This window comes from Emys orbicularis, chromosome 6, assembly GCF_028017835.1.
Source record: "Emys orbicularis isolate rEmyOrb1 chromosome 6, rEmyOrb1.hap1, whole genome shotgun sequence".
Lineage (NCBI taxonomy): Eukaryota > Metazoa > Chordata > Testudines > Emydidae > Emys > Emys orbicularis.
The window spans coordinates 55441707-55466076 of NC_088688.1; the positions used below are offsets into that span (position 1 = coordinate 55441707).

Sequence of the window (24370 nt, forward strand, 5' to 3'; positions counted from 1 at the left end):
AGATTCTTCACAAGCTACCTACCTGAAGACCATCGTGGGGTATCCTGATCCAGCTTCAGTCCGTGTCCCTCCTGTCATCCTATCGAAGGCAGTTACAGGTCCGGAATCCAGCAACTGTAGTAGTCTGCAGTCACAACCAGCTATCTGCCTTTCCATCTGAGTTGCCAGTGAAAGTCATTTCCTGCAAGTAAAGGAGTTCCCATAGCTTTCCAAGGGTAGAAGGGAGCCGGTCTTTATGCCCTTTTGGGTCAAACCTCTGAGCTATTATTCTGTTGCCTTTGTTAATTTGTTAGATTTACTAAGATTTATTAAAATTAATCTTTACACTGGATTGTTTTTACTTACCTTATGGGTTTTAAAAAGTGATAGAGATATTAATCTGGGTCCGAACCTTAGTCTTACCTCAAAAATCTGTAACAGATAAGTAACAACAGGAAAGGGAGACAGATGGATAGTTGAGGGAGGAGTTAGTGAAGGATGTAAAGGGGAAAGAGCTAGATAACAGTCTAGATTCTGACAGGGTGGAAATCCATAGACATGGATTTGGTGTCTTCACAGGTAGCTAGTGGTCTATTTTAGAAGTCATCTGCCATAAGAACCTACAACTCCCAACTTCAAACAGATTGCAGTGTGTTGCAATGGGGCTTAATAGAGCCTTTTTACTTGTGCAGAGAATGAGGGAGTTGTGTTTTTATTAACCAGGTTCACCTTAGTTTACCTGTTTGAACATAAGAATGGCCATACTGAGTCAGACTGATGGTCCATCTAGCCCAGTACCGTCTTCTCACCGTGTCCAGTGCCAAATGCTTCAGAGAAAATGAACACAACAGGGCAGTTTATCAAGTGATCCATCCGTCACCTAGTCACATCTGGCAGTCAAAGCTTTAGGGACACCAAGAACATGGGTTTGTGTCCCTGAGTCTTGGCTAATAGTCATTGATGGACCTATCCTCCATGAACTTACCTAATTCTTTTTGAACCCAGTTATACTTTTGTCCTTCACAACATCTCTGCAATGAGTTCCACAGGTTGACCATGTGTTGTGTGAAGAACATCCTTATTTGTTTTAAACCTGCTGCCTGTTAACTGCTTTGGGTGATTCTCGTGTTCTGTGAAGAAGTAAATAACACTTCTTTATTCACTTTCTTCACACCATTCATGATTTTATAGACTTCTATCATATCTCCCCTTACTCATCTCTTTTCTAAAATGAACAATCCCAGTCTTTTTAATCTCACTTCATACGGAAGCTATTCCATACCCCTAAGCATTCTTTATTGCCCTTCTAAGTACTTTTTGCAATTCTAATGTATCCTTTTTGACATGGGGCAACCAGAACTGCACACAGTATTCAAGGTGTGGGTGTACCATGGATTCATATAGAGCAAGAGTGGGCAAAATACGACCAGCGGACCAGATCCGACCCATCTAACATTTCTGTCTGGCCTGCTTGGCTCTCTGGCTGCCCCCTCATGATCTCCGGGCTGCTAGAAGTCCGACGGCATAGCAGGGTGCTCAGGCAGGTTGCTTGCCTGCTGTGGCCTCACGCCGCTGCCCCCAGCACTGGCTGCTGCTGGCATGTCTCTGCGCGTTGCCCCCAGCACTGTCCTCACAGGGGCGGTGCTTGCAGGCGAGGGCAGCGCACAGAGACCCGCTGCCCCCCTCCCCTCCTAGGGGCGTGCAGAGATGTGCCATGGTGCCGGCAGCTGGCCACTTCCAGGAGCAGCATGGGGCCACAGCATGCAGGCAGCCTGCCTGAGCACACTGCCAGCCAGTAGCCGCCTGTGGTAAGCGCCTCCCGGCCAGAGCCTGCACCCCCTCCCACACTCCAACCCTCTGCCCCAGGTCAGAACCCTCTCCTGCACCCAAACCCCCTCCCAGACCCTGCACCCCAGCTCAGAGCCCCCTCCTGCACCAAACTCCCTCCTAGACCCCACACCACCTCCATTAATATAGTAGAAATGTGTAGCCTGTGACAACTTACCAAAATTCATAGAGTGCGCCCCCCCCCCGCAAAAATTATTGCCCACCCCTGATATAGAGGCATTATGATATTTTGTCTCATTAGCATTGAACAGATGTTTTCAGAGTACTATCCACGAGACTTCAAGATGTTTCTTGAGTAGTAACAGCTAATTTAGACCTTGTCATTTTGTATTGATAGTTGGGATTATGTTTTCTAACACACAGGAGAGCGTGAATACAAGAGAGCAATATGCTTTTCCTAGCCCAGAGATGGAGGTAACAGAGCTGAATGATACTTAAAGTTTGTCAGAAAGGTTTAGGTAAGGGGAAATGTATGTATATGCCTTTGCTTTAACCCTTGTCTGATTGTTATGTATTTTTGAGTGAATGAATGCTTTGTTTAAGAAGATATTAAAGTCACTAATCAGCTGCTGGTCATAGGAGGAAAAGGTCTTACAGGTGCCAGATACGTTGAATGGCATGACTTCCACCTCCTTCCTCTCCCATGAGGTAAAGGAAGCTAGGCCTGTCATCTGAATGGTGCACTTGAGAGGGACAAAGGAGGTCTAAAGTATAGTGTGCCCTGTAGCTGTGCCAATTTGACTTCACAAAAATAGGCTAGTCCTGGTCCATGTGTCAGCTACACTTTGGCCTCCCCATTGTTCAAAGCACTACAGCTTGGCTTCAGCCTCCAAAAAGGAATCCATGCAGACTTCTCGTAGACAAAGCTCTTCTATGTGGACCAGTACAGCTTACCTCTACCTGAAAGCAAGGTAAGGTGTTGTGACCCTAAGAGCACCCTATGAAATTTGGGGAGGTAGAGAGGCTGACAGTTCTAGGTATCCTGAACAGCCTGTCATTGGTTTACTTTGTCTATGCTCAGGGTTTGCACTGAAGCAGCTGTAGCACTGGTGTATTTATAAATATTTGCCCTGGCTTTAGTTAAAGGCCTGAGCTATATGCTCCATAACTGAAAGGGAGGGTAAGGTTTCCCCCTTCAAAAAGTTATTTCATGCTGTTCCATTTTCTATTGCCAAATTTCTCTATGGGCTCTTTTTAAAATAAACCAGGTTTCATGGTACACCTGAGTTGATAAGTATCTGACCCCTTAAAGGCCACTTAGTGCTGCTGCTTTTCAACAAGGGTATGGTGCATCAGTGGTGACATTACAGATGGATAAGTTATCTTTAAGTATGCAAAGAAAGGTACTGCTCTTCCAGAGTTTTGAGTTTGTTCCAACATGGAGCAAAACCAAATTCCTAAGTTCTCTGAAAGGCAATAGAGCCCACAGCTTAAAGGTCCCTTGCACAGGAGCTGGATGAGCCAGTGTTTTTAGGCTCTATCAGTACACCCAGTGGACCTGCAGGGGAGCTAGAGTTTCATGCTGCAGCAGCCTGTCAGGCAGAGTTCCAGGGCAGCTTTGAAGCATCTCTGAAATGTTTAGCTTATGAATTCTGACTTGTCAGAAATTCTGACCACATGCACTTGTAGGTATCTTATGACACTGACCCAGTTCCCCTGACTTTACAGGTGTTTCTTGCACATCATTGTGAGGTACACTTTTGATTTTCTAGTGAGCCTGAAAAACTGACAGGTAATGCTGCCAATCAGAAGAAGACATGGCATATACTTTATCGCCCACTTGCCATCAAGTGTTAATGCATTAAAAGCTCACGCAAGATTAAGAGTTAGGCATGAAAATCTCTCTTCAGGAAAGTGCATGTCTGATTCTAGAATGCTCTTTCAAAAATGTAAATAAATATATAGAAAAATCATGTTTATGTGACTAGTCATATTTAAATAAAATACAAATCAATTTATTATAAAGAGGCAGTTCTTCTGTAGCCCATGACAAACTGGGAACCTGCCATAAGTCGTTAGTTTTTACAAATGAGAATCCAACATGATGCAGTAGGTGGATGACAAGTAGTTCCTGAAGTTCTGCCAGGTGCCATCTTCTTTAAAAATTATAGTGAATCTACAAGATCATCATCAGTCCATTCTTCCTAAAATGAGTGGGAAGAAAGAATCAAGTTGAATATCTTTATTACAAGCATACACAGTACAGTAAAAGCTGTGTTATCCAGCACTTTATCACCTGGAAAGCTCTATAAACCAGTATTTCTGATCATTGAAAGTCCAATTTATAGGCCAGTTGGTGCAGGGCCAGCAGGCTCTGTACCTGGCTCCCCATGATTCCCTGGAAGTGGCGACATGTCCCTGCTGCTCTTAGGTGGAGGAACGGCCACGAGGGGTTCAGGGCACAGGCTCTGGAAGGGAGTTTGGGTGCAGGAGGGGTGCTGGATCAGGGCAGCACTTGCCTTGGGCGGCTTCCAGAAGATGTCCCTGCTGCTCCTAGGCAGATGCATGGCTAGACTGTTCTGTGCACTGCCTCCGCCCGCAGGCGTCACCCCCACAGCTCCCATTGGCTGAGGTTCCCGGACAATGGGAACTGCGGAGCCAGCTCTGCCTAGGAGCAGTGGGGACATCTCACCACCCAGATCCAGCACCCCTGCCCCGAGTCCCCTCCTGCACCCAAACGCCCTCCCTCTTAATTGGAATTTTTTACTTCCTGGCACCTCCCAATCCCCCAACATGGCAAATACCAAAGCTTTTACTGTATATGCTCTACTATAAAGACTCCAAATACTACAGGGGTAGCTATGTGATACCTCTCAGAGCACATGGAGTAGTAATTTGATGTTTAAATATAAACAAAGCAATGACTAGATGAACTGTTACATCACAAAACCAAGTGGAAATGTACTTTTAACACAAAGGGTTTCTTTATATCCTTTTAAGATACTGAACCATGCCCACAACCTCAGAAAAAGGTGTAACTCACTCTTATCACTGTGTAGAACCACACTGTCGAGACTACAGTTTTACACACCCAGAGGCTACTTTTGTTAGTATTCATATTCTGTACAACACAGTACGTGAATAGTACTACATCTAGAAGCACAGCAAAGGAAGAATGAATACTTACCCTCACAGTAATTCTGGGGGTTTTGGCGGTGGTGTCCACATGTGGTATGCCTACTCCTGAGATCAGATTATTTTGGTCAACAGTGTCCATTGGGACTGTCCCTGTACCCTGGATATCCCCTCTCTCTCTCTCTCTCTCTCTCACTAAGGACATGAAAGGCAAATTGGACTCAACTTTCTCCCTGTTCCTTTGCCAATTCAGAATCCAACTTGACCAGGACTCCATCTAGGACTGTAAAATCAGGGAAGGAAGGCAGGCTGTAGAATCCTTGTGGACAACACCTTTAAGAATTACTGTAAATGTATGTAACCATTCTTTCTGTGAGTTATTGTCCACATGTATTCCACTTATAGTGACTAGCAAGCAGCAACCTCAGTCGGAGGTGGGTGCTAGAAATCCTAATTAAATAACGATTGCAGGATGGCGCTGGTAAAACAGGCATCAGATACTGAGTCCTCAAGTAACACTGGGTGAAAGCGTACACTGATCCCCTTGTAGCTGCTCTGCAAGTTTTGAAATTGTTATGTTCTCCAAGAAAAGCTGCAGAAGATTCCTGAGCCCAGGTGGAATAGGCTCTAAACTGCATGGATGGATCTAATCTAGCTAACTCAGAGCATGATGCAATATAATTAAATGCCCATTAGGTCAGGCAATATCCACCCAAAAGACTGACTATTCACCCTACCTGTATCAAGGAGCTCCTAAAGCAGAGGTGGGCAAATTACGGCCTGTGGGCCTGGGAGGCTAGCCCCCAGCCCCTCCCCCGCTGCCACGCCCCCACACCACCAGCACTCTGGGTGGCGGGGTTCCATGTTCCTGCCAAGTAGCGCGGCAGCGTGTCTGGCTCCAACCGGGCGACGCGGCTGCCAGACATGCTGCTCTGAGCGGCATGGTAAGGGGGCCGGGGTGTTGGATAAGGGGCGGGCAGTCCCAGGAGGTAGTTAGGCGACAGGGAGCGGTTGGATGGGGGCAGAGGTTCTGGGGGGCGGTCTGGGAGTCCGTCAGGGGGCAGGGGTGTGGATAAGGGTCAGGGGATGGGGAACGGGGAGGGTTGGATAGGCATGGAGTCCCAGGGGGCCTGTCAAGGGGCAGGGGTGTGGATAGGGGGTCAGAGCAGTCAGGGGACTGGGAGCAAGGGGGGGTTGGATAGGGGGTGGGGTCCTGGGAGGGGGCAGTTAGGGGACAGGGAGCAGGGGGGGGTTAGATGGGTCGGGCATTCTGAGGGGGGCAGTCAGGGGGTGGGAAGTGGGAGGGGTCGGATACAGGGTGGGGGCCAGGCTGTTTGGGGAGGCACAGCCTTCCCTACCCAGTCCTCCATACAGTTTTGCAACCCCAATGTGACCCTCGGGCCAAAAAGTTTGCCCACCCCTGCCCTAAAGGTTTTGTTCTGTCAAGGATGTGCAGTTTAGCTTCCCTGTGGTTGGAGCAGTGTGGGGGAAAAGTGGCAGATGAAGCATCAAATTTAAATGAAATTGAGATTTTTGCTAAGGCCTGAGGATCAGTGTCTTTGTAGACCACTACATATGGTGGATGAGCCTGGTGAGCTGATGTTATAGCTTCTAAAAAGGCTGTTTTCATAGACAGTATAGGGCAAGTTGCTAAGGGCTCAAAAGGAGCTCCTAGTAACCCAGCTGAAATTATATTAAGGTGCTAGGAAGAAGGGAGAACTCACACTGAGGGGGGAAAAAAACCATGAATGAGGCCCCTGAGAAATCTAGATTCCTTAGTAATGCCAGAAGAGATCACTCATCATCTGGTCTGACCTGATCTAGTAGGAGCAGAGGAGAATGGTGTAACCCTGAATAGGAAGACATGCAGAGAGTATCAGCTCCATAAATCTATGTTCAGCGGTAGACTATCATGACTGCTTTAGGGATAGAAGCCCCAGTATCTTCTATTTTGGGAGACCGGTAGTGTTGGCCTGCCCAACTTCCTCCTCCATTTGGGCCGCATAGTCTTCTCTGCTCTGCATCAGTATATTCTAAACTTCAGCTGAACAGCTTGCTTCAGGGTAGTTAAGCCAGCATGTATGTTATCAGATGGAGGATGCAACCTCCACTCTGAGATCACATCAGGTGAGACAGGTAATGTTATTGGAGGCCCAGATGATCAGTTTATTAGGTGCACATATCAGAACTGCCTGGCCCAAAGTGGGGTTAAAACATGATCATTACTGTTCTGTTTAGACTCTCAGTATTAGAGAGTGACTATCCACTGATTCCATTATCCCTAGAGTCCATGAGATAAGGAAAGCATCTGACAGGGAGTTTGGGCTCAAACCCCCTCTCATCCCCACATTGAGCCAAATGTTTGGCATTTGTTCTAGTTTATAGTAAACAGGTCTACTGACTGGTATCCACTACCTACAGAAGATATTCTGCAGAATAAAATTAGTCCATTCATGCTAGTATGCTAATTACTTGCTGAGGTGGTGGTCTGTTAGGTCAGACATTCTGCAAGCCTGGTTAGACAGAGAGCTACTGCTTTGATGATCAATGCAACAGCTCTAGCCCTGAGTAGCTTCTTGCTCTCTCTGTTGACAAAACACTGATACGTGTCCATCATCACCTGGATTGTTAGTTTATGTAACATAAGAAATGCTGAAAACAGATGAATAGCTATGACCTCTAGAATGCTTATGAAGGGGAGTCTCTCTGGGATTTCCGAAGGCTTGGTTTTGTAGGTGCTCTAGGTGAGCTCTGCATCCTAACATGGAGGCATCTGTTGCCAGCACCTTGCTAGGCAGAAGTGGAGAAAACAGTATTCCTTTGCATACCTGGAAAGGGTCCTTCCACCAACTTAACAATGGAGAGTTCTTCTCAGGGAACCTGCATCCTCATGCCTTGGCAATGTCTGTTGGGTAGATACAGATTTCAAACAGGCTTGCAAGGAACATAAATGGAGTCGGGCATTCTGTATAACAAGTGCAGGAAGCCACATGACCCAAGAGTCTGTGGCACACTCAAAGATGGCTGTAGGTGAGCCTACAAATGGTGGGTGAGGTCCACTATGGTCTGGATCCTCTCTTGCCGTAAGCTCTTGCTGATCTGTAATCTAACACAGGCCCTCTGCAATCTATTCTTTGGGTTGGCAACCATAACTGGGACTTCATTGATCCTGAATCCCAGTGCGATGAAAAGACAGAATTGTTCACCTATTGCAGTGATCATCCTAGAATTAGCTAGTTATCAGGGTACGGCTATACCTGGATCCCTTGCTGCCTCAGGTGAGCTGCCATGACTGCCAAGAATTTGAATACCTTGGTCTCTCAGCAGCACAAAGGGTAAGGACGCTACTGGTAGTGAGATGCTCCCACTTGGACTATGAGATCTTTGTGTGGCAAGTGAATTGATACATGAAAATACACATCTTGTAAGTCAAGAGCTACAAACCTGTCTTGGATCTAATGAATGGATTATAGAGACATGGGGTTGCCATCCTGAATTTGAAACAATGGATGAATTTGTGGAGGCACCTCAAATCTAGAATTAATTAATTATATACTAGCCCTACTTCTTCAGGATTAGAAAAAAAATGGGAGTAAGACATCTTCCTTCTGAACTCCAAGGACACTTCTACTTCTCTGAGATTTAGAAGAGAGTACACTTCTTGCTTTAGCAGAATCTTATGAGGGGTCCCTGAAGAGGGATGTGAAAAAAGTGGAGGATTGGAAGAAACTGGAAAATTGAATGGAATACCACCCCACACTTATGATCTCCAAGACCCAGCACTAGTGTAATAGATTCTAGTGCTCAAAAACTGAAGGAAGGGTACTGATTCTCCAGAAACTCTGTATGGCAGTCAGCAAGTCAAACTTGATGCCATGAGGTTGATGCAGGCAGTGCAGTAGATGAGAAGGCAGCAGAGGGTTTTCTGCATTTGAACCTCTGCTTCTTTCTCTGCAGCTCCTATGATCTTTGTGGACTAACAACAACATGTCTTTTGTCTGGAGTAGTATTGTGACCTAGCCTGCTTTCTCCTGAAGACTGGCATATAAACTAAGGAATGGAGAGTGGCTCTTGAATCTTTCAAAGAGTGCAGGGCTTCATCCGTTCTTGCATTAAAGAGGTCACAACTTTCAAATAGGAGGTCCTCAATTGTCTGGACTTCCTTAAGGATTTCTAGAGACTGTAACCATGAATCCCTGTTCATGGTAATGGAAGAGGCCACTGAATGGCCTGCAGTGTCCAACACATATAATGGCACCTGCAACGATGTACAAGCTACCAATTGCCCCTCAGATACAATGGACTTCACTTCATCCTTGTGTTGAGGGGGTTTTCCAATAAAATACAACACTTCATCCCAATTACTCTGACAAGAGCACCTGGTAATTTACAATGCACAAATGCATACTTGATTTAGGAAGAAAAATTACTCTAGTTTTTTAAAAAATGTCTCTTGAAAGTTATTTTTGGGGTCCCTGCTGCCTGGATCTTTCATGCACTGCGACTGCGACCGCTACCAGCGATTCAGGAACTAGTGCACATAGATATTCAAATCCATCTGAAAGAACTTGCTAGCACCTCTTTGCCTTTTTAGAAGTGGGTCATCCAGCACAGAGGCATGGCCCCAACAGACACTGCTGGCCAAATAAATAAAAAAAAAATCTGTTCACATGCATGAGGCACATGCACATGAGTAGAAGAATACATGTGGACAATCACTCAAAGCACCACCTCCCTAGACCTGAAGGCTTGGTGGCTATCAGTATTCTAGGGTACATTATGATTTAAACAACAAAAAAAGTAAACATGACCCGCTGCAGAAGAAAAGCAGGCGATATATGAAATCATGAAGCAGATCTCTGATTTAAAGGTCTACCATCAGGTGGCGGTTACAGCATAGCAATAAGCTTGTATGGGTCAGAAAAAAAAGAATCAATGTGATTTCTCTCTGGTAGTAATTGCCTCTGTTTTCTTGAAGACGTGGTTTTAAACTGAAGTACAGAGCAAGAGAATGGTTTTTAGCTATCTGGTTAATTCATATTTTGTTTTGCATTTCTCATCTTTTCTTCAAGAAAATTTCACATGTGAAAAACAGACAAGATACCAAAGCTTAATTTTACCAAGCGCCATTGTTCCATAGAACAAGTTTTGAACAAGTGTAACATTATGGAATGGCTCCTTTTAAAAATATACAATTTTTTGCAGTTTTTAGTATAGGAATATTGTTAGAAAATTAAGGCCAAGATCATCAGGAGTGTTTGGCAATTTCAGAAGCCCCACTAAAGACATCTTGCCTTCAACGGATGGATGCTCAGCAAGAGCCAGGCCCCTCTAAGGTGTCTTGCTAGGACACTAAAAATCATTCACTTTTTAAAATCATGGGCTAATTTCAGCAATTCTCAAGTTAATAGACAACTAATGACAGCTCAAGTTTATGAAATATGGTAAGACACCTTAACTTCCATTATGAGTCAATAACTATATGAAACAGAGGCCAGGTCTACACTAAAAATGTAGGTAGACCCAGTTATATCACTTAGGAGTGTATTAAAAAAACAAAAAACAAACAAAAAAAACCCCACGACACTCCTTAAGTCCACATAACTCCTGACATAGACAGCACTAGGTCAATGGAAGAATTTTTCTGTTGACCTAGCTACCACCTCTCAGGGAGGGGGATTAACTACAGCAATGGGAGAACCCTCCCCATCACTGTAGCAAGTGTCTACATTTGAACTGCTACAGCAGTGCAGCTGCAGCACTGTAGATGTGCTGCTGTAGCAGTTCATGTGCAGACATCGCTAGAGGGCCCTGTATTTTAGTTATAGGATACAACCTTGACTGTCAACCTCCCCTAACAGGCTTTAAATTCTCAACCATGACAGACTTCTTCAATTCCACTTAATCTAGCCAATTAAGCCTTTCACTGCTGTGGAAGCAGAATACACTCCACCTTCTGACCTTTAATCTTACAAGAATCCAGTAAGAGCAGTGATTTCCCCATCTGTTAGCATGGGGCAGCATTATCCAATAGGGTTTACACCCTTCCAGGGTCCTACCCTGAATATATTCTACAAAGCCACAACTCCTATTTGTAATGACCAATTACCTCCATTCTGCTATTACTTTCCCATATGGCAGTTCCTTAGTGCTACCATAACAAACCCAAATCCCTACATCACTCCTAATTTACAAAAAAAATTGCAAGAATGAGGGTAGTACAAGCTAGCCTTTAGTATGTCCTTACTTTCCTTCTGTACTCCAAGCCACTAGAACTTCATTCATTCAACACTCTTTGCTACCCACTTTCTGGACTGAATTCTTAAGTAACTTATCTACTTTGTGTTGGCTCCCATCTTGGGGACAGGTGAGAACTAGAAAATGTCAGCAATACTGACCAGAAAAAAAAAATTGGTACAGCTTCTAGGTGAAGCCAGTCCAGTTTCAGTCTGCTTCCCCACTGCTTCATCCTAATTTTCAGAAGCTAGTTTCCAGATACCATCTAATCTGAAAATTAGCTGATTTCCTAAGAGTGAAAAACAGTACTTGGCTTCTCACAAATTACTGCAATTAGAACCAACAGTGAAGCTGTTTATTAAACTACTCCATCCTATTGGGTTCAAACGGCATATATGAATAAAGTAGTTCTTCCTATTGCATTGTTCAGTTAAATTTATGAGACAGACATTCAAAGAATAGCATAAGCCACAAGTGTAAAGAAAAAATTAAAATGTTACCAAACCAGAATTCTTGCCAGAGCTTGGTCTAATTCCTCAGGGTAAAGGCTAGCAAAAAACAAGGGGTAACATATTACACTGAAAGGAGAGAGATGTTGAAGAGCAGTACACCAACTCCCTGTGGACAACAAAGCCATGTCAAGCCCTTCTCAGACTGACTACCACTTTAACTTAGATCACAGAGATTCCTCATGGCCACAAACCCTTTCTATAAGAAGTTGTGATGGAAATAAGCTAGAATGTATAAGAAATTAGGAGGCATGTTTTTACTGTTACTGTAAAAACATCCAGATACTAAATAGCCATTTTTGAACTGCTTGGCTTGTGAAATGTTCACTACTGAAAATTTCCAGAACGTTTTAATAGTATTCACTAACCAGAATGATAAAATTTATTAGAGAAAATATGAACAGTGCTTCTGCAACATGTCTACTAACCTCATCCATTTTAGATTTCTTTGTAATATATTCATCATCTTCATAGCCCTTCCTCTTCTTTCTAACCCCCCCAAAGAAAAATACAAGATATTTAGACATTTGAGAGAAAGTTCAGCTCCAATACTAGCCTCTTTTTCTTCCTTACCCTTAGCATTTTTAAATTCGATCTCCGTTGCACATTTCTTGAATACAAAAATGCAGTTAGAGTTTCACTAATGCTGGAAGTTTCTTGCCACTTCACTTTGCTACCTAAAAGCAAAGTCTTAGATCTTACATGGAATAGTGTAGTTTTACAATCTGCACAAAAAGACTTTTTCGTTCATAAGCCGAATTTTTTCAGTAAAAAAGGGAAGCATCAGAGAAGAGGGTCGGCTTACGAACAGGTATAGAGAGAGAGAGGTGGGACACAGTCCCTCCCTGCAACAGAGGGAGCAAGGAGAGGCAGCACAGCCAGCAGGGAGACGGCTGCGGCCACGTCGCCCAGCCCGCCGGAGACGGCCTCCCCTGGCCCTCCCCAGAGAAGGTGGGAAGGGATGGGAGAGTGTGAGGGTCCTGGGATAGGGGTGGGGTCATGTGTGGGGTGGTCACAGGGGTTACTCCCCTGACCCCCAGCTTCTCCCCCCCCACCCCCCAAAAAATTTCTCCACCATTTGCTGGCCCGGCCCGTCAGGGTAAGCAGCTGGCGCGCCAGGACACTGTTTACTTAGGTTTACCTCTCTGCCTGCGGACATACGAGGTAAACAAACCATCTCTGCCCACCAGCGGCTTATCCTGATGGGCCGGGAGCCAAAGTTTGCTCACCCCTGAATTACAGGGTCGGCTTATGAACGGGTCACAAAAAATTTCCATTTTTACTCATCCATCTTGGGGGGGGGGGGGGGGGGGGGGGTGTTGGCTTATAAATGAACCGGCTTATGATAGAATATATACGGTATATTTTACACAAATTTGATTAAAAGGATCTCTAAGCCCTTGATAAACAGATTGTTAACTACACCCTTTTAGGCAACTGTTAACCATTTTTAGATAGGTTAAATGGCACATAGAGGTAATTTGCTTCAGGTCCCATGGTAAGTCAGTGGCCAGAAAGGGGAATGAACCCTGGAGTCCAAGCCCCTACTTTAGCAACTGTTAGTGATATTGTTTTGCACATTAAACATTTTATTTTATAAAAAAGTACGATATTCAGTCTAATAAATTAAACCAATTTTCATTTTTATCTGAATATATTGTACAGTGCAAGGAAAATTAACATTTTATAAAAGCTAGCATATCACTGCAGAAAGTGATAGTTCCAACTGGTAGTGTAGGAAAGCAGAAAGTCAAAACTCCTTAATGCTCCAAATCTCTACTTACAAGTTTGTATTAAGAGCAAGTTCTGAGCTGTGACATTTCTCTAACTTCTGCTTTAGAGCAGCAACCTCCTCAGGCCGTGGTGGTTCATATTTCTTTATGAGATTTTTCATGCCTATAGAGGTAACACCACAAGTTTTCAAAGTAATGAATTAGTTGCAATAAGTTAATTAATTCTCACAACATTCTTGTAAGTTATTCCAAGAGTCAGTGGCATAGCCATGATTAGAACTCAAGAGCCCCGCCTCACAGCCCTGACTTAGTCCAATAGACTAGGCTCTCTTCAGTGTACTAAGCACAAGATATGATTCAAACCACATTTCTGTTTTGGAAAGATCTAGTCAAATCAGAACAGTTTATAAAGAATTTGGTGGCACAATTTGAAGGCCCCTTCAATAGGGCCATCTCCTCTTGCCTTCGTAATCTAATGAAGGTATCAAAGCAAGCTTTTCAACAGATATCTAGAAGCTGCAATAGTACATGAACTGCACTACAGACCATTTTAATTAGATTGAAAGTTTACCAGATAAAATCTTTTTATTTGTCAAAGCAAATATTAGGTATTTGAAGGAAAAAAAAAATGAAGACTTCTTTCAAATGGCTTCGTAAACAAAATCTCATCTTAGAAAACCAGAAAATACTCTTAAATTTTAGAGAACCCGAGATTACATGTGTAAGAATCTTAACTGTCACTTTATGTCAGAGGATTTATTCTAAGTAGTGTCAAGATACAGTGTAAGCTCAGAGCAAAGAACTACACTGAAACTAGTAGGCATCATGATTCTGGATCTCAAGGAGAAGTGATAATGCAGAGCTAGCATTACTGTACTAGAAAGCATCACGAAATGTTGATACAGTGCAGAAAGTAAAAAGTATATCAAGTCTTAAAAATAAAGATTAATTTCAATCTTGTTAAAATACACTAAATTCGTCATCTTTCAGCAAGCATAAGAGAAAGAACAGGGCCTTATTTTTACCATTACCAGTTTTCTGTACCACTGGTATGTTTGCTTTTTTAAATATATATTTTTTTCTTGTGTCCTAGCCTAAAGGCAAGTTTCCCATGAAAATATATGATGGCTGGAGGGAGAGAGTGTGATATATATATAGATATATATTATATATGGAAAAAAATGATGTGAATGAACCTCTTTTCCCTCCCCTTTATTTTTATTATATATAAATAAAAATAAAGGGGAGGGAAAAGAGGTTCATTCACATCATTTTTTTACATTAGAAATATCTAGTCTGGAAAACACTTGTGAAATAATCTCACAAGGGCCAAGAAATTGAAAGTTCAGCAACTGAGAGGTGAAGGACTTTTTCAATCACTGAAATATTTTGACTGTTTTTAACACTTAACTTCAATGACTAACATTTTGGAGAGAAAGTCTTTGTTAAGGATTCAACATATACACACACCCCTTTCCATTAAGGTGTGATAGCTAACAATATGCATCAAGGCACGCAATGCATTCTCTAGCAAAACTGGATTTGACATTTTTGATGTTTCTAAGACAAAGACAAACAGAAAAAAAAATGCTTAAAATCCCTTTCAAGCCTTCTTTATATATCACAAAGCAGTTAATAAAAGGAAGCAAGAGGAGTCTTTTAAAAGACGAAACCTTTACAGGTCACCATTAAACTTTTTAAAAAGTTATTTAGCTTAGAAAATGTACCCTCTAGTGGCACAAGTAGTAATCCGCAGGTTTCTGCAAACTTGAAAAATGAGTAAAAGCAAATTGCTTGCATTTCTTCTAAGTTAACAGCAACCAAGAAAATATTTCACCCAAATTCACAAGTAGCAACAGCAGCAGATATCAAAAATAATGCTCTCACTTTTCAAGAGTGTGGTCAATCCCCAAGACCTTGTTACAGATAAAAATATTGAGGCTCAGTGCATCATTACTAGACTCTTATTTTAATTTCATTTTTATTTTTTGTATAGAAAATTTGGTTTCAAATGTTTTAAGCTGCTAACTAGTTCGTTTTGTGACCCTTTTTTCTATTATGCTTGCAACAATTTTGAAGTGAGGAAGATTTTGTATACAGTGTGTCTGGTGTAGGGTGTGTCTGTAAACACAAACCTGCTCCAAAGCCACCTCTTAAATATTTAGTTTGGGGGAAAATGCACACTTCTCAGCACAATGTTTACTTACATTTCATTCCATCTAGTAACTGGGACAGAGATGTTCTGTTTTCTTTCAGCGCAAGACACTCTGATAAATAGCTACAAAAAAGTAAGAAAAATGTGGAATTCTAGAGTTACTACAATAAATGATTAATTCAACACATTCTTCATAGCTGTGCCATTGTTATTAATGTAAATGACAAACAGTGTCAAGTTCTGACCGTTAAAGCTTTATGATGTTAGCAACATGACTGAACAAACTTGTTTTCTATAGTAAAATATTTTTTTCCCTTGCATAAATAGCTAAATCTAACACCATTAAGAGAGGCGCAGATGGGTTTAAAAATTGAACTGCTACTAAAAATCATCATGGCCTTTAATGTTGCAAAATAAACTTTCATAAGTAAACTAAGTCATCTTCCCAAATCTGTAGACAATCGGCTCTGAGGTGTCCTTTCATCTAACTGGGGTATTGATACAAGTCTATGTTGATGGTTTGTTTGTTTTTTTAAAGTCACTATTTCATTGCTGATCACTTAAAGAGAAACATTCAGTTTATCTGCTTATCCATCCTTGAAGTATAGTGTTTATATATGCATTTCTACTGTGCCAATCACAATGGTATTATTGGCAATAGCGAATAATATTGTTTCAATAATGTAGGAGTCTGAAACTTAATCTGCTTCTGTTTGGCAAGTTGTAAAATAGCTCAGAATGACTACCACATGAACTATGACCCTTCTTTTTTCACTTTAGAATAACATTTTTGTCCCAGATCAAATGACAGTTTATGCTCGAACGTCCAACAAAACACTTCAAAAATAGAGACAGGCTCTGGAATATATGAAAGTAAAAGCATAGATCAGTTTTACTGAAAATGAAATCCACGTGAGTACCATTCATATTACCAATACCCCGGACGTCACTCTTTGGAATTTAGTTTCTAACCTACAATTTGTTTCTCTTAAAACTGTCTCTGGACAGAAGTTACAGCACTTGTAAATAAATATTATGTAAACACAGGGCTCACAAGGTGAATTTAAACAGAGTTTGAATTAACTTAAAATTCAGGTAAAGCCCAAAATATAGTTATTTACCAATGAAGCAATCTAGTGTACAGAGGAAAGACTTACAGCAGTTCCGATGCTATTGGACTACAATAATATTTTGCAATTACATAAGACCGCATCTACAGGAATGGTGGGTAGGCATTATAACCCCATTCTACAGGTGGTATAACTAAATTAGCTCTACCACAACAGTGATCTGGTGACATGCAGAGAATCAAGGCCAGGCAATGGAAAAGACATTGCAGTAGAATTCAGGACCTCCTAGCCCTGCACAATATTACTGTAGGCCATGAAACTGGGATACATCATGCTTATCAAATGGAAACATTCAAACATTTTTGTGCTTCCTGGGAAAACACATCAGTTTGTATAAGAAAACCATACCTATACGTTGGTTGGGAGGGGACGTTACTTTTCCCCTCCCACATCATTCTCCTCTTCCTCAAACTGCTTTTTGTTCAAAACTTAAAACAAGAGATTCACTTTAAGACAGAATTCAAACATGGGCAGTCCAAAGAGTGAAACTTTTGGAAGTTCTAAGTGATCAAAGATGGGGTATAGTGAAAGCCATTCTGCATTCTGAGCTACAGTGGTCCTGACCTGCAGCTATTACAGTAATGTAGTCACATTCAAGGTATGAGGTTATGACATAACCCCATACTCAGGGGCACTCTGAGGCATAAGACAAAGAAAATTGCCACACAATTAGTACAAGTATCCAGTGTAGCCAAATTTGTTAGAATATCTATAAATAAGTGTTTAATAGATGTTTTACAAAAATCTCCCGCCTTCCCCCATTAAAGTTTACCACCTGACGTTTCAAAACTTGCTGAATCTTTAAGTTTATATGTAATGTTTGGAAACTCCCCCTTTTAACTTTCAGTTGACACATACCATGGAAATCAACAAGGGAGCTTCTGCCAAATGGAGTGCCACTGTCAGTTTAATTGGAAATTGATCAGCAAAACAATGCCAGTACTTTAAAGATTTTAAAGCTCTTAAAGTAGGTCTACACTGCAATAAAATACCCATAGCTAGCCCATGTCAGCTGACTCTGGCTCACAGGGCTCTAAAATTTCAGTCCCAGAGCCCAAGCTCTAGACCGAGCATTTAGACAGCAATTTTGTAGCCATGCAACTGAAACAGCCAGCTGCAGCTGTTTTACTGCAGTGTAGACATACCCGTAGCCACTTTTCTCTCGTTCGTTTCCAAGTATATGGAGCCGAAATATTAGCCAGAGGCAATGGTTAGAGCTCTTGTAATTTTTAGCTGCTGCTGGCTAAGAGAACCTTCAGTTCTCACCGAAGCCAATGAGAATCAAGAATGCTCAGACCCTTCAGGATCAGGCTGAAAGTCTGTAGTGCTTTAACTGGGCCACATGAGATACGATTGGAGGAAGCAAAGACTCAGAGGAATATTAAAGACAAGACACCTATTTCTTATCTAGTGCAACATTCTGTTTCCAACAACAAAAGAAAAAATAAATAGTGATACTTCACTATTTGAAACAGCCAGTTAAGTGCCTCGTTTCAGAGACTACCTAGTCCCTATGAGTCAAATACATAGGTATACATCTGTATAAAGATATCTAGCACCTGGAACAAAAATTAATTCCAGCAGCAAAATCAGTCATTTAAGCCATACCTGTGCAAAAAAAAAAAAAGTCTACCTTTCCATATTAATTCCTGCCCTGGAAGCACTAGATAAGATGGCAGTGAGAGCTATTTGTGAAGGTGTAAACAGAAGGTAGGCATCTGTCAGAGCTATTCGATTGAGAAAGTCATCAGCTGTTTTCCTCAAGACCTCAGGATTCTCCAGCAATGGATAACGAGTCTAGAAAATAAATATTCAGACATTACTTCTGCTGTGTTTTAATCTTATTGATACACGACCTCAGTGTAAAATTGTTCCTATTCTTCTGTATGAAAGTTTGAGACATATGAATCAAAAGGGCATTTTGAAAAGTAAAGTTTAAGAGGGTCTCTTATTCTAAAAGCTACCCTGCAATGTTTAGTGACCACATATAAAGCAGAGATGTTTCAATTCAGATGTGTTCCCACTTATTACAGTATAAAACCAAGACTTTCTAGGATACATTTTACATTAGAGAATGACAAAAGATGAACGCAAGTTCGGTGTATGACTCATGAGATTTTCCCCCACACATGCTAACTTATTGTATACTGAATATTATAACATGAAGACTGCTTCTGGTTAACAAATCGTCATATAGAGCTTTCCCTCCCGCCCTATTCTAGCATATTCTAACTCAGAGGTTCTCAAACTTCACTGCACTGCGACTCCCTTCTGACAACAAAAATTACTACATGACCCCAGGAAGAGTGACTGAGACCTGAGCCTGCCCGAGCCCGCCGCCCTGGGCAGTGGGCCCAAAGCCAAAGCCTGAGCCCCACCACCCCGGGTGTTGGGGCCTATAACCTGAGCCTTGCCACTCCGGGCTGAAGTCCTTGGGTTTCAGACCCGACACTGGGGTTGGGCTTGGGCTCCGGGCACCAGCAAGTCTAATGCCAGCCTTGGTGACCCCATTAAAATAGGGTCACGACCCACAGTTTGAGAACCGCTGTTCTAACTTGTTTAAAAAAAAAAAAAATGGACAGTAATACTGTGGTCCTTCAATTCAAGAGTCACACACGTGACCAAGTTTTTTTCCAAAAATACTAGCAGCCATATAACCTCCACATATTTGATCCACTACAAAATGGGCCCCCAGGCAATCGCCACAATACTTTGAAATATTAACAAATATGGTATTATAAAATGAAGTTAGCATTTTAAAGAATATTAATAAATACCTAACTTGGTACCAAGTTTTTAATGGTGCAGGGAGGAGAAAGACAGTAATTAAAGTATTACCTTCAAATCAATTAAAAATCCCTCAAATGGTCTATAAGGGTTGTGCACTATAAGATGGAAGTTCAGCTGCTGAATAAGTAGTAATTCATATTCCAAGATCTGTTCAAGAGCCTTCTCCTGACCTGGAGGGTTCTCTCGAAGGTTACCAACAAACTGTGCACTGGACACATTAAATTCATCTACTTTACATGCCAAGAATGCACATGTTAACCTTGGAAAAGAAGCATAATAAACATAATTTAGTTCTGTGGCATGCATAATGCTGTTATCATATACAGACATTCTGGTCCAGTCTATTTATTTCCCCTTTTTGAAAGGAAGAAGTGTTTTGAAGAATACAGTAACCTATTCCCAAAAGGAAAGTGACGAAAATTCATTATTCAGATTCTTGTTTTATATAAAACAGATAAAAGTCCAGGCTCTTTAATGTCCTCGAGCTTTCATAAGTTACCTGATATGACAATATTGACAAACATTAAAAGTAAGATTCAAAGTGTCCCATTACTCACATTATTATTCGAGGGTGATACTCCATCACTGAGTTATTGAGGTAAAAACGTTTGAAGTACATAGTAGCTGTTCCCTAAATATAAAGAGTCAGTAAGGGCCACTTGAGCAAAACAGCAGAAACAGCACATAGGTAATGTTCAACACACAGAATGTACACATTTAAAAAGACATTTCAACATTCCATGGGGCAAGTCTATCTATCTAAGGTACTTATCTGCCCACACCCCCACCCACCATAAAGCCAGCACCTCCCCACCTTTAACGTATTTATCCTCAATAACCCTGCAAGGTATTATTACACCTTGCACCCTGCCCACACAAAAATAAATAGGGTGTGTAAGTACACACATGGAACTGAGGCACAGAGAGCTAGATCCACAAAAGGACCTAATGGCACAGCAATACTTAGCACATAAGCAATCTAGTGGAGAGTAGAATCCTCAGCCCTGAATAAGGTGCCTAGGCTCCCCATAAAATGCATGGGAGAGTTAGGCACCTAAGAAACAAATCCATACAAGCCAGCAAGCTGAGTGGTGAGCAATCTAAGCTAGTCAGTGGAAAATACTGAGGCAAAGGGCAGGAGCTAAGTCCCACCCCTCAAAGGGACATAGGCACCTAGACTGAAGGAGGCACCTATCTCAGGTCAAGATTCACAGCCATGAACTCTCCCCTGGAGTTAGGCTCCTAAACCAGGTCAGCACTCTCACAAAAGACAACCTCACATACAGCAGGCCCCCCAGCCATTGTAGTCAATAGCCTCATGGAATGCCTGTTTTGAACAGGGATTTGAAGCCAGGTCTTCCACCTCACAGGTAAGTGCCCTAACCACCAGGCTATTTGCTAGAATGGAGTAAGCTCTCCCACTGAAGCTGTTCCTTTGCTCTTTTGTGCTGATTAGGCCTGCTCTGAAAAAATTGGGCCCAACAGGTAAACCTAGAAACCAGAGAAACACCTAGTTTAAGAATTTCATCAGAACTGGGAGCAAGCTTAAGGTGGAAAGCTGCTCAGTGCATCATGACAGTTCTGCACATGCATACTGACAGAAACTTTGGCATCTTGGGTCACTGGACACCTAAAGGATTAGGCAGCAGCTGAACAGGAGTTTTGTGAATGTCAGAGGCATCTAATTTTGGATTTAGGTGCCTTAATCTCTTTGTGGATCTAGACCTAAGTGACTTGCCAAGGTCACATAGGAAGTCTGTGGCAGAACAGTGAACTGAACCCAGATCTCCCAAAGCTCAAGATACCACCTTAACCATTGGACCATCAGTCCTCTCTATCCATTTCACATCAGCATCTCGATAAAACACATTGACATGCAATCCAGTATTTTTTTTCCTATTTACTCCACGTTTCTATTGCTATTCAATTTTTCTTTAGATGCTTAGCTAAAATGTTAATTTGTAAGAAGAAGTTCAGATTTCTCCAAATTTAGGCAGGTAGACAGCAGTCATTCTAGAAAACATGTCATTAATTCTAAACTAAGAAGTACCTTCCATACCACTGAATCCCTTGTGTAAGCCTAAAATTTTCTCATGAGCCTCCTTTCCCCATAAACCTCTATCCCCACTGTTTAGTTTCAGAATATTTCATCTATGAATCATGAAAAGCTTCAGCCTATCATTTGAGAAGCAGTGCCCTGGATGTTGGAGAAGATATGCTTTTTTTTAAAAAAAAGCAACTACGTTTCTAGAATAAACCCTACAGGGGTTTACCTTTGTGACATTTAGCACAAATGTGTGATATAATAAAGGTTTAAAGTGTGTCAAGCCCAGAATTACACAGAAATTCAGATTTAGAGTTTCTTCTTTCATTCTTCAATTCATTTCTATTGTCAAATTTTGGTTTTATAGGATGAAACCTAGCTCTTTACATACAATAATCTAATAATATAAAGAGGTGCCCTAGAGCTAGATTCACTAAAACTGGTTCAGGGAGGTGTACGTTTCCCTCTCTACTAGCAAGAGCACTTTTTCCCCAGGAGACAGTCAACCTGAGCAAGAGCAGATTAAAAACCTGCCAGAGACTTTTCTGGCCCGATTCAACTCCCATTAAAAAGCAAGATAGATTAGATAGATTCTGGATTATTCCTTCTAATAGCTGTATCCATGATGCCAATCAAGTCAGACCCTCAACAGGGAAAAAACCCTCCCAGTTTTGAGGGTTGAAACAGAAGGACAAAAAAAAAAAAAAAAAAAAAAAAAAAAAGAGGTTGCAATACACAGACCTAAAAAACCAATGAGGGGCGTGTCAAGGGCCCCATGGGCACTTCGCCTCCTGCTCCTTTGGTGGCTGTAAGGATCAAGTCCTTTTATTCCCCACAAACCGAACATGTGGGAAGATGGGGCAAGTGCCCCCACAGTGCCCTCCCCACGGTGCTGGAGATGTGGGTCTCTCAAGAGAGGGGCAGTTTGCAAAGGAAAGGCTGCGTCCCTACGTTTCTCTTGGGCAAACCGATCAATTGTACACAACTCACCACCACGGATCTGGGCATAGCAGGTTTGAACACGGAGCAGAAATCCAGCAGTTTCCTCTCATAATATTTACAGATTACCAACTCCTCCCGGGGCTCCAGAAGCAGCGAGTCGCTCGGCCGAGCCTGCAGGAGAACACGGGCAATTTCACCGCGGGGCAGAAGCCTGCAGCGAGGGATCGGCAGCTGCTTCGGGCCCCGGCCGCGGCCCTCCCCCATGCGCGGGGCACAGCAGCAGAGGCTGCCTGCACCGGGGCCGCCGCAGGAGGGGCGGCGGGATCCCGGGGACACTCCCGGGCCTCGCCCATACCCGCTGCTTGGCGCAGCTGTTGCCGGCCAGCACCCTGCCCCCCTCGCAGCCAGGGGGGAGCCGCGCCGAGCACTCGTGATTCGTGACTCTGCTCGTGACAGCTGCAGTCACGGTGCTCCCCCGCGCCCGGCTCCCAGCTAGGGTGTCCCCGGGACCGACCCCCAGACGACGACGTCCCCATCCCGAGCCCGGGTGCTGGCTCTGGCTGGGCAGGGACGCGGCAGGGCCGGTCGGTACCTTTCCGCACGCCACCACTTTGCAGCGGAACTTGCGGTTGGCGTCGGCTCGGCAGCGGGCCAGTTCCTCCTCAGTGCGGAAGGTCCAGTGCCCCCTCTGCGTGCTGCTGTGGTACATCCCGACCGCGGCCAGCCGACCCAGCGCTCCCCAACCGGCACCCGGAGCGCGTACGCCACCAACCCCAACAGACCCTCCAGGGAAACTCAGAGCGCTTACAAGTCAAGCCCCGCCCCCAGCGCGTCAACCAAATCCGACGTATCCCAGCATGTCTCGCGGCACTACGGATCCCAGCGTGTAGTGCGGCTCGGCGAACTCTTCCCCCACTATATGCATCCGAAGAAGTGGGTTGTAGCCCACGAAAGCTTATGCTCTAATAAATTTGTTAGTCTCTAAGGTGCCACAAGTACTCCTGTTATTCTTCTCCCACTAAGCTCTGCAGTCCCAGCTTGCACTGCGGCCCCAGGGAAACTACAATTCCCGGGAGGAGCAGCGATGCAGCTAATGGTAGTTCCCAGCGTTCCGTGCTCTAACCGGAGGCAAGCGGTTACTGGGTATGCTCAGTTCAGGTGAGCATGCTCATTACACCCAAAGTAGGGAATTGGGAGCGAAAGCTATTTGCGTCGTTACACCGGCAGTGAGCGAGCACTGCATGCTGGGAGTTGTAGTCTTTACAGCTTAGAGGTAAAGCTCAAGCCCTGCAGTCAGAACCGCTCTTGGTGTGGGTGTGGCACCGTCTCCCTGTCTAGAGCCCCCAGGTGCAGGCATCCATGCTAAGAGCTCTGATTGCATAAGCTACTCTTATAATGACCCTTAGACAGTCTTCCTGTCTGTACAGCACCTAGCACAAAGATTCTGATTGCAGCCTCTGGGTACTACCCGAGCAGGGCAGAAAATATAAATAACGTCCAGCAATTTTTTTTTTGTATTTTTAGTGTTTGAATAAAGGGAGTTACAAAAAAAATCAGTTTCCAGAAAATTACAAATTTCAGTAAAATTCTTCCTACACAGCTGCAGCTCTGCAGCAGCCCACCTGGCAGGCTGCTGGGGAGGCTGGAAACCCTAAGAGTCCTGGCTTCCCAGCTGCTTGCCAGACAGGAAGTTGTGCAGCCCAAAGACCTTTGGTAACAGCCTGGCTGGCTGGGGCCCTAGTAGGTGGGCAGGTGCACTGGGAGAAAAGTTTAAACAGAATCACCACATCCCCACTAAACTTTTCCATTTAGTCAAATTAGCATTTTTGACCAAAACATATTTTCCATGAGCTGTAGCTACTACCACAACACAACACACAAGTAATGGTTATTAATAATAAAAAAAAGTATTTTCTCATCTGCAACCA

At 43.1% G+C, this 24370-nt stretch overlaps 1 protein-coding gene across 2 annotated transcripts; it reads right to left on the bottom strand.

Annotated features, from left to right (window-relative positions):
• Positions 1-3729: 3729 nt before the first annotated feature.
• On the bottom strand, positions 3730-23260 carry CCNH (cyclin H). 2 transcript variants are annotated; one of them, XM_065406207.1, is made up of 10 exons: positions 23035-23260; positions 22491-22613; positions 20014-20087; positions 19505-19715; positions 18300-18463; positions 15589-15659; positions 13433-13544; positions 12077-12137; positions 7731-7807; positions 3730-3971 (listed from the first exon to the last, which is right to left on the bottom strand). In XM_065406207.1, exons 1-9 carry the CDS (start codon positions 23149-23151, stop codon positions 7754-7756), a joined length of 987 nt encoding a protein of 328 aa, XP_065262279.1. In that variant the 5' UTR covers positions 23152-23260; the 3' UTR covers positions 3730-3971; positions 7731-7753. The 2 variants fall into 2 exon arrangements, with proteins under 2 accessions (XP_065262279.1, XP_065262277.1); XM_065406205.1 differs by lacking the exon at positions 7731-7807 and having other exon boundaries at positions 23035-23254.
• Positions 23261-24370: the final 1110 nt, after the last annotated feature.

What these genes read in the sequence shown, in the direction of transcription:
- CCNH (XM_065406207.1), bottom strand. Translation starts at nt 23,151, where the DNA reads ATGTACCACAGCAGCACGCAGAGGGGGCACTGGACCTTCCGCACTGAG. An exon ending in GTTACTAGATGGAATGAAAT is followed by an intron (nt 13,545 to 15,588) that starts GTAAGTAAACAT and finishes TTACCTCTATAG; the next exon opens with GCATGAAAAATCTCATAAAG. An exon ending in AGAAATCTAAAATGGATGAG is followed by an intron (nt 7,808 to 12,076) that starts GTTAGTAGACAT and finishes TCTACCCAACAG; the next exon opens with ACATTGCCAAGGCATGAGGA.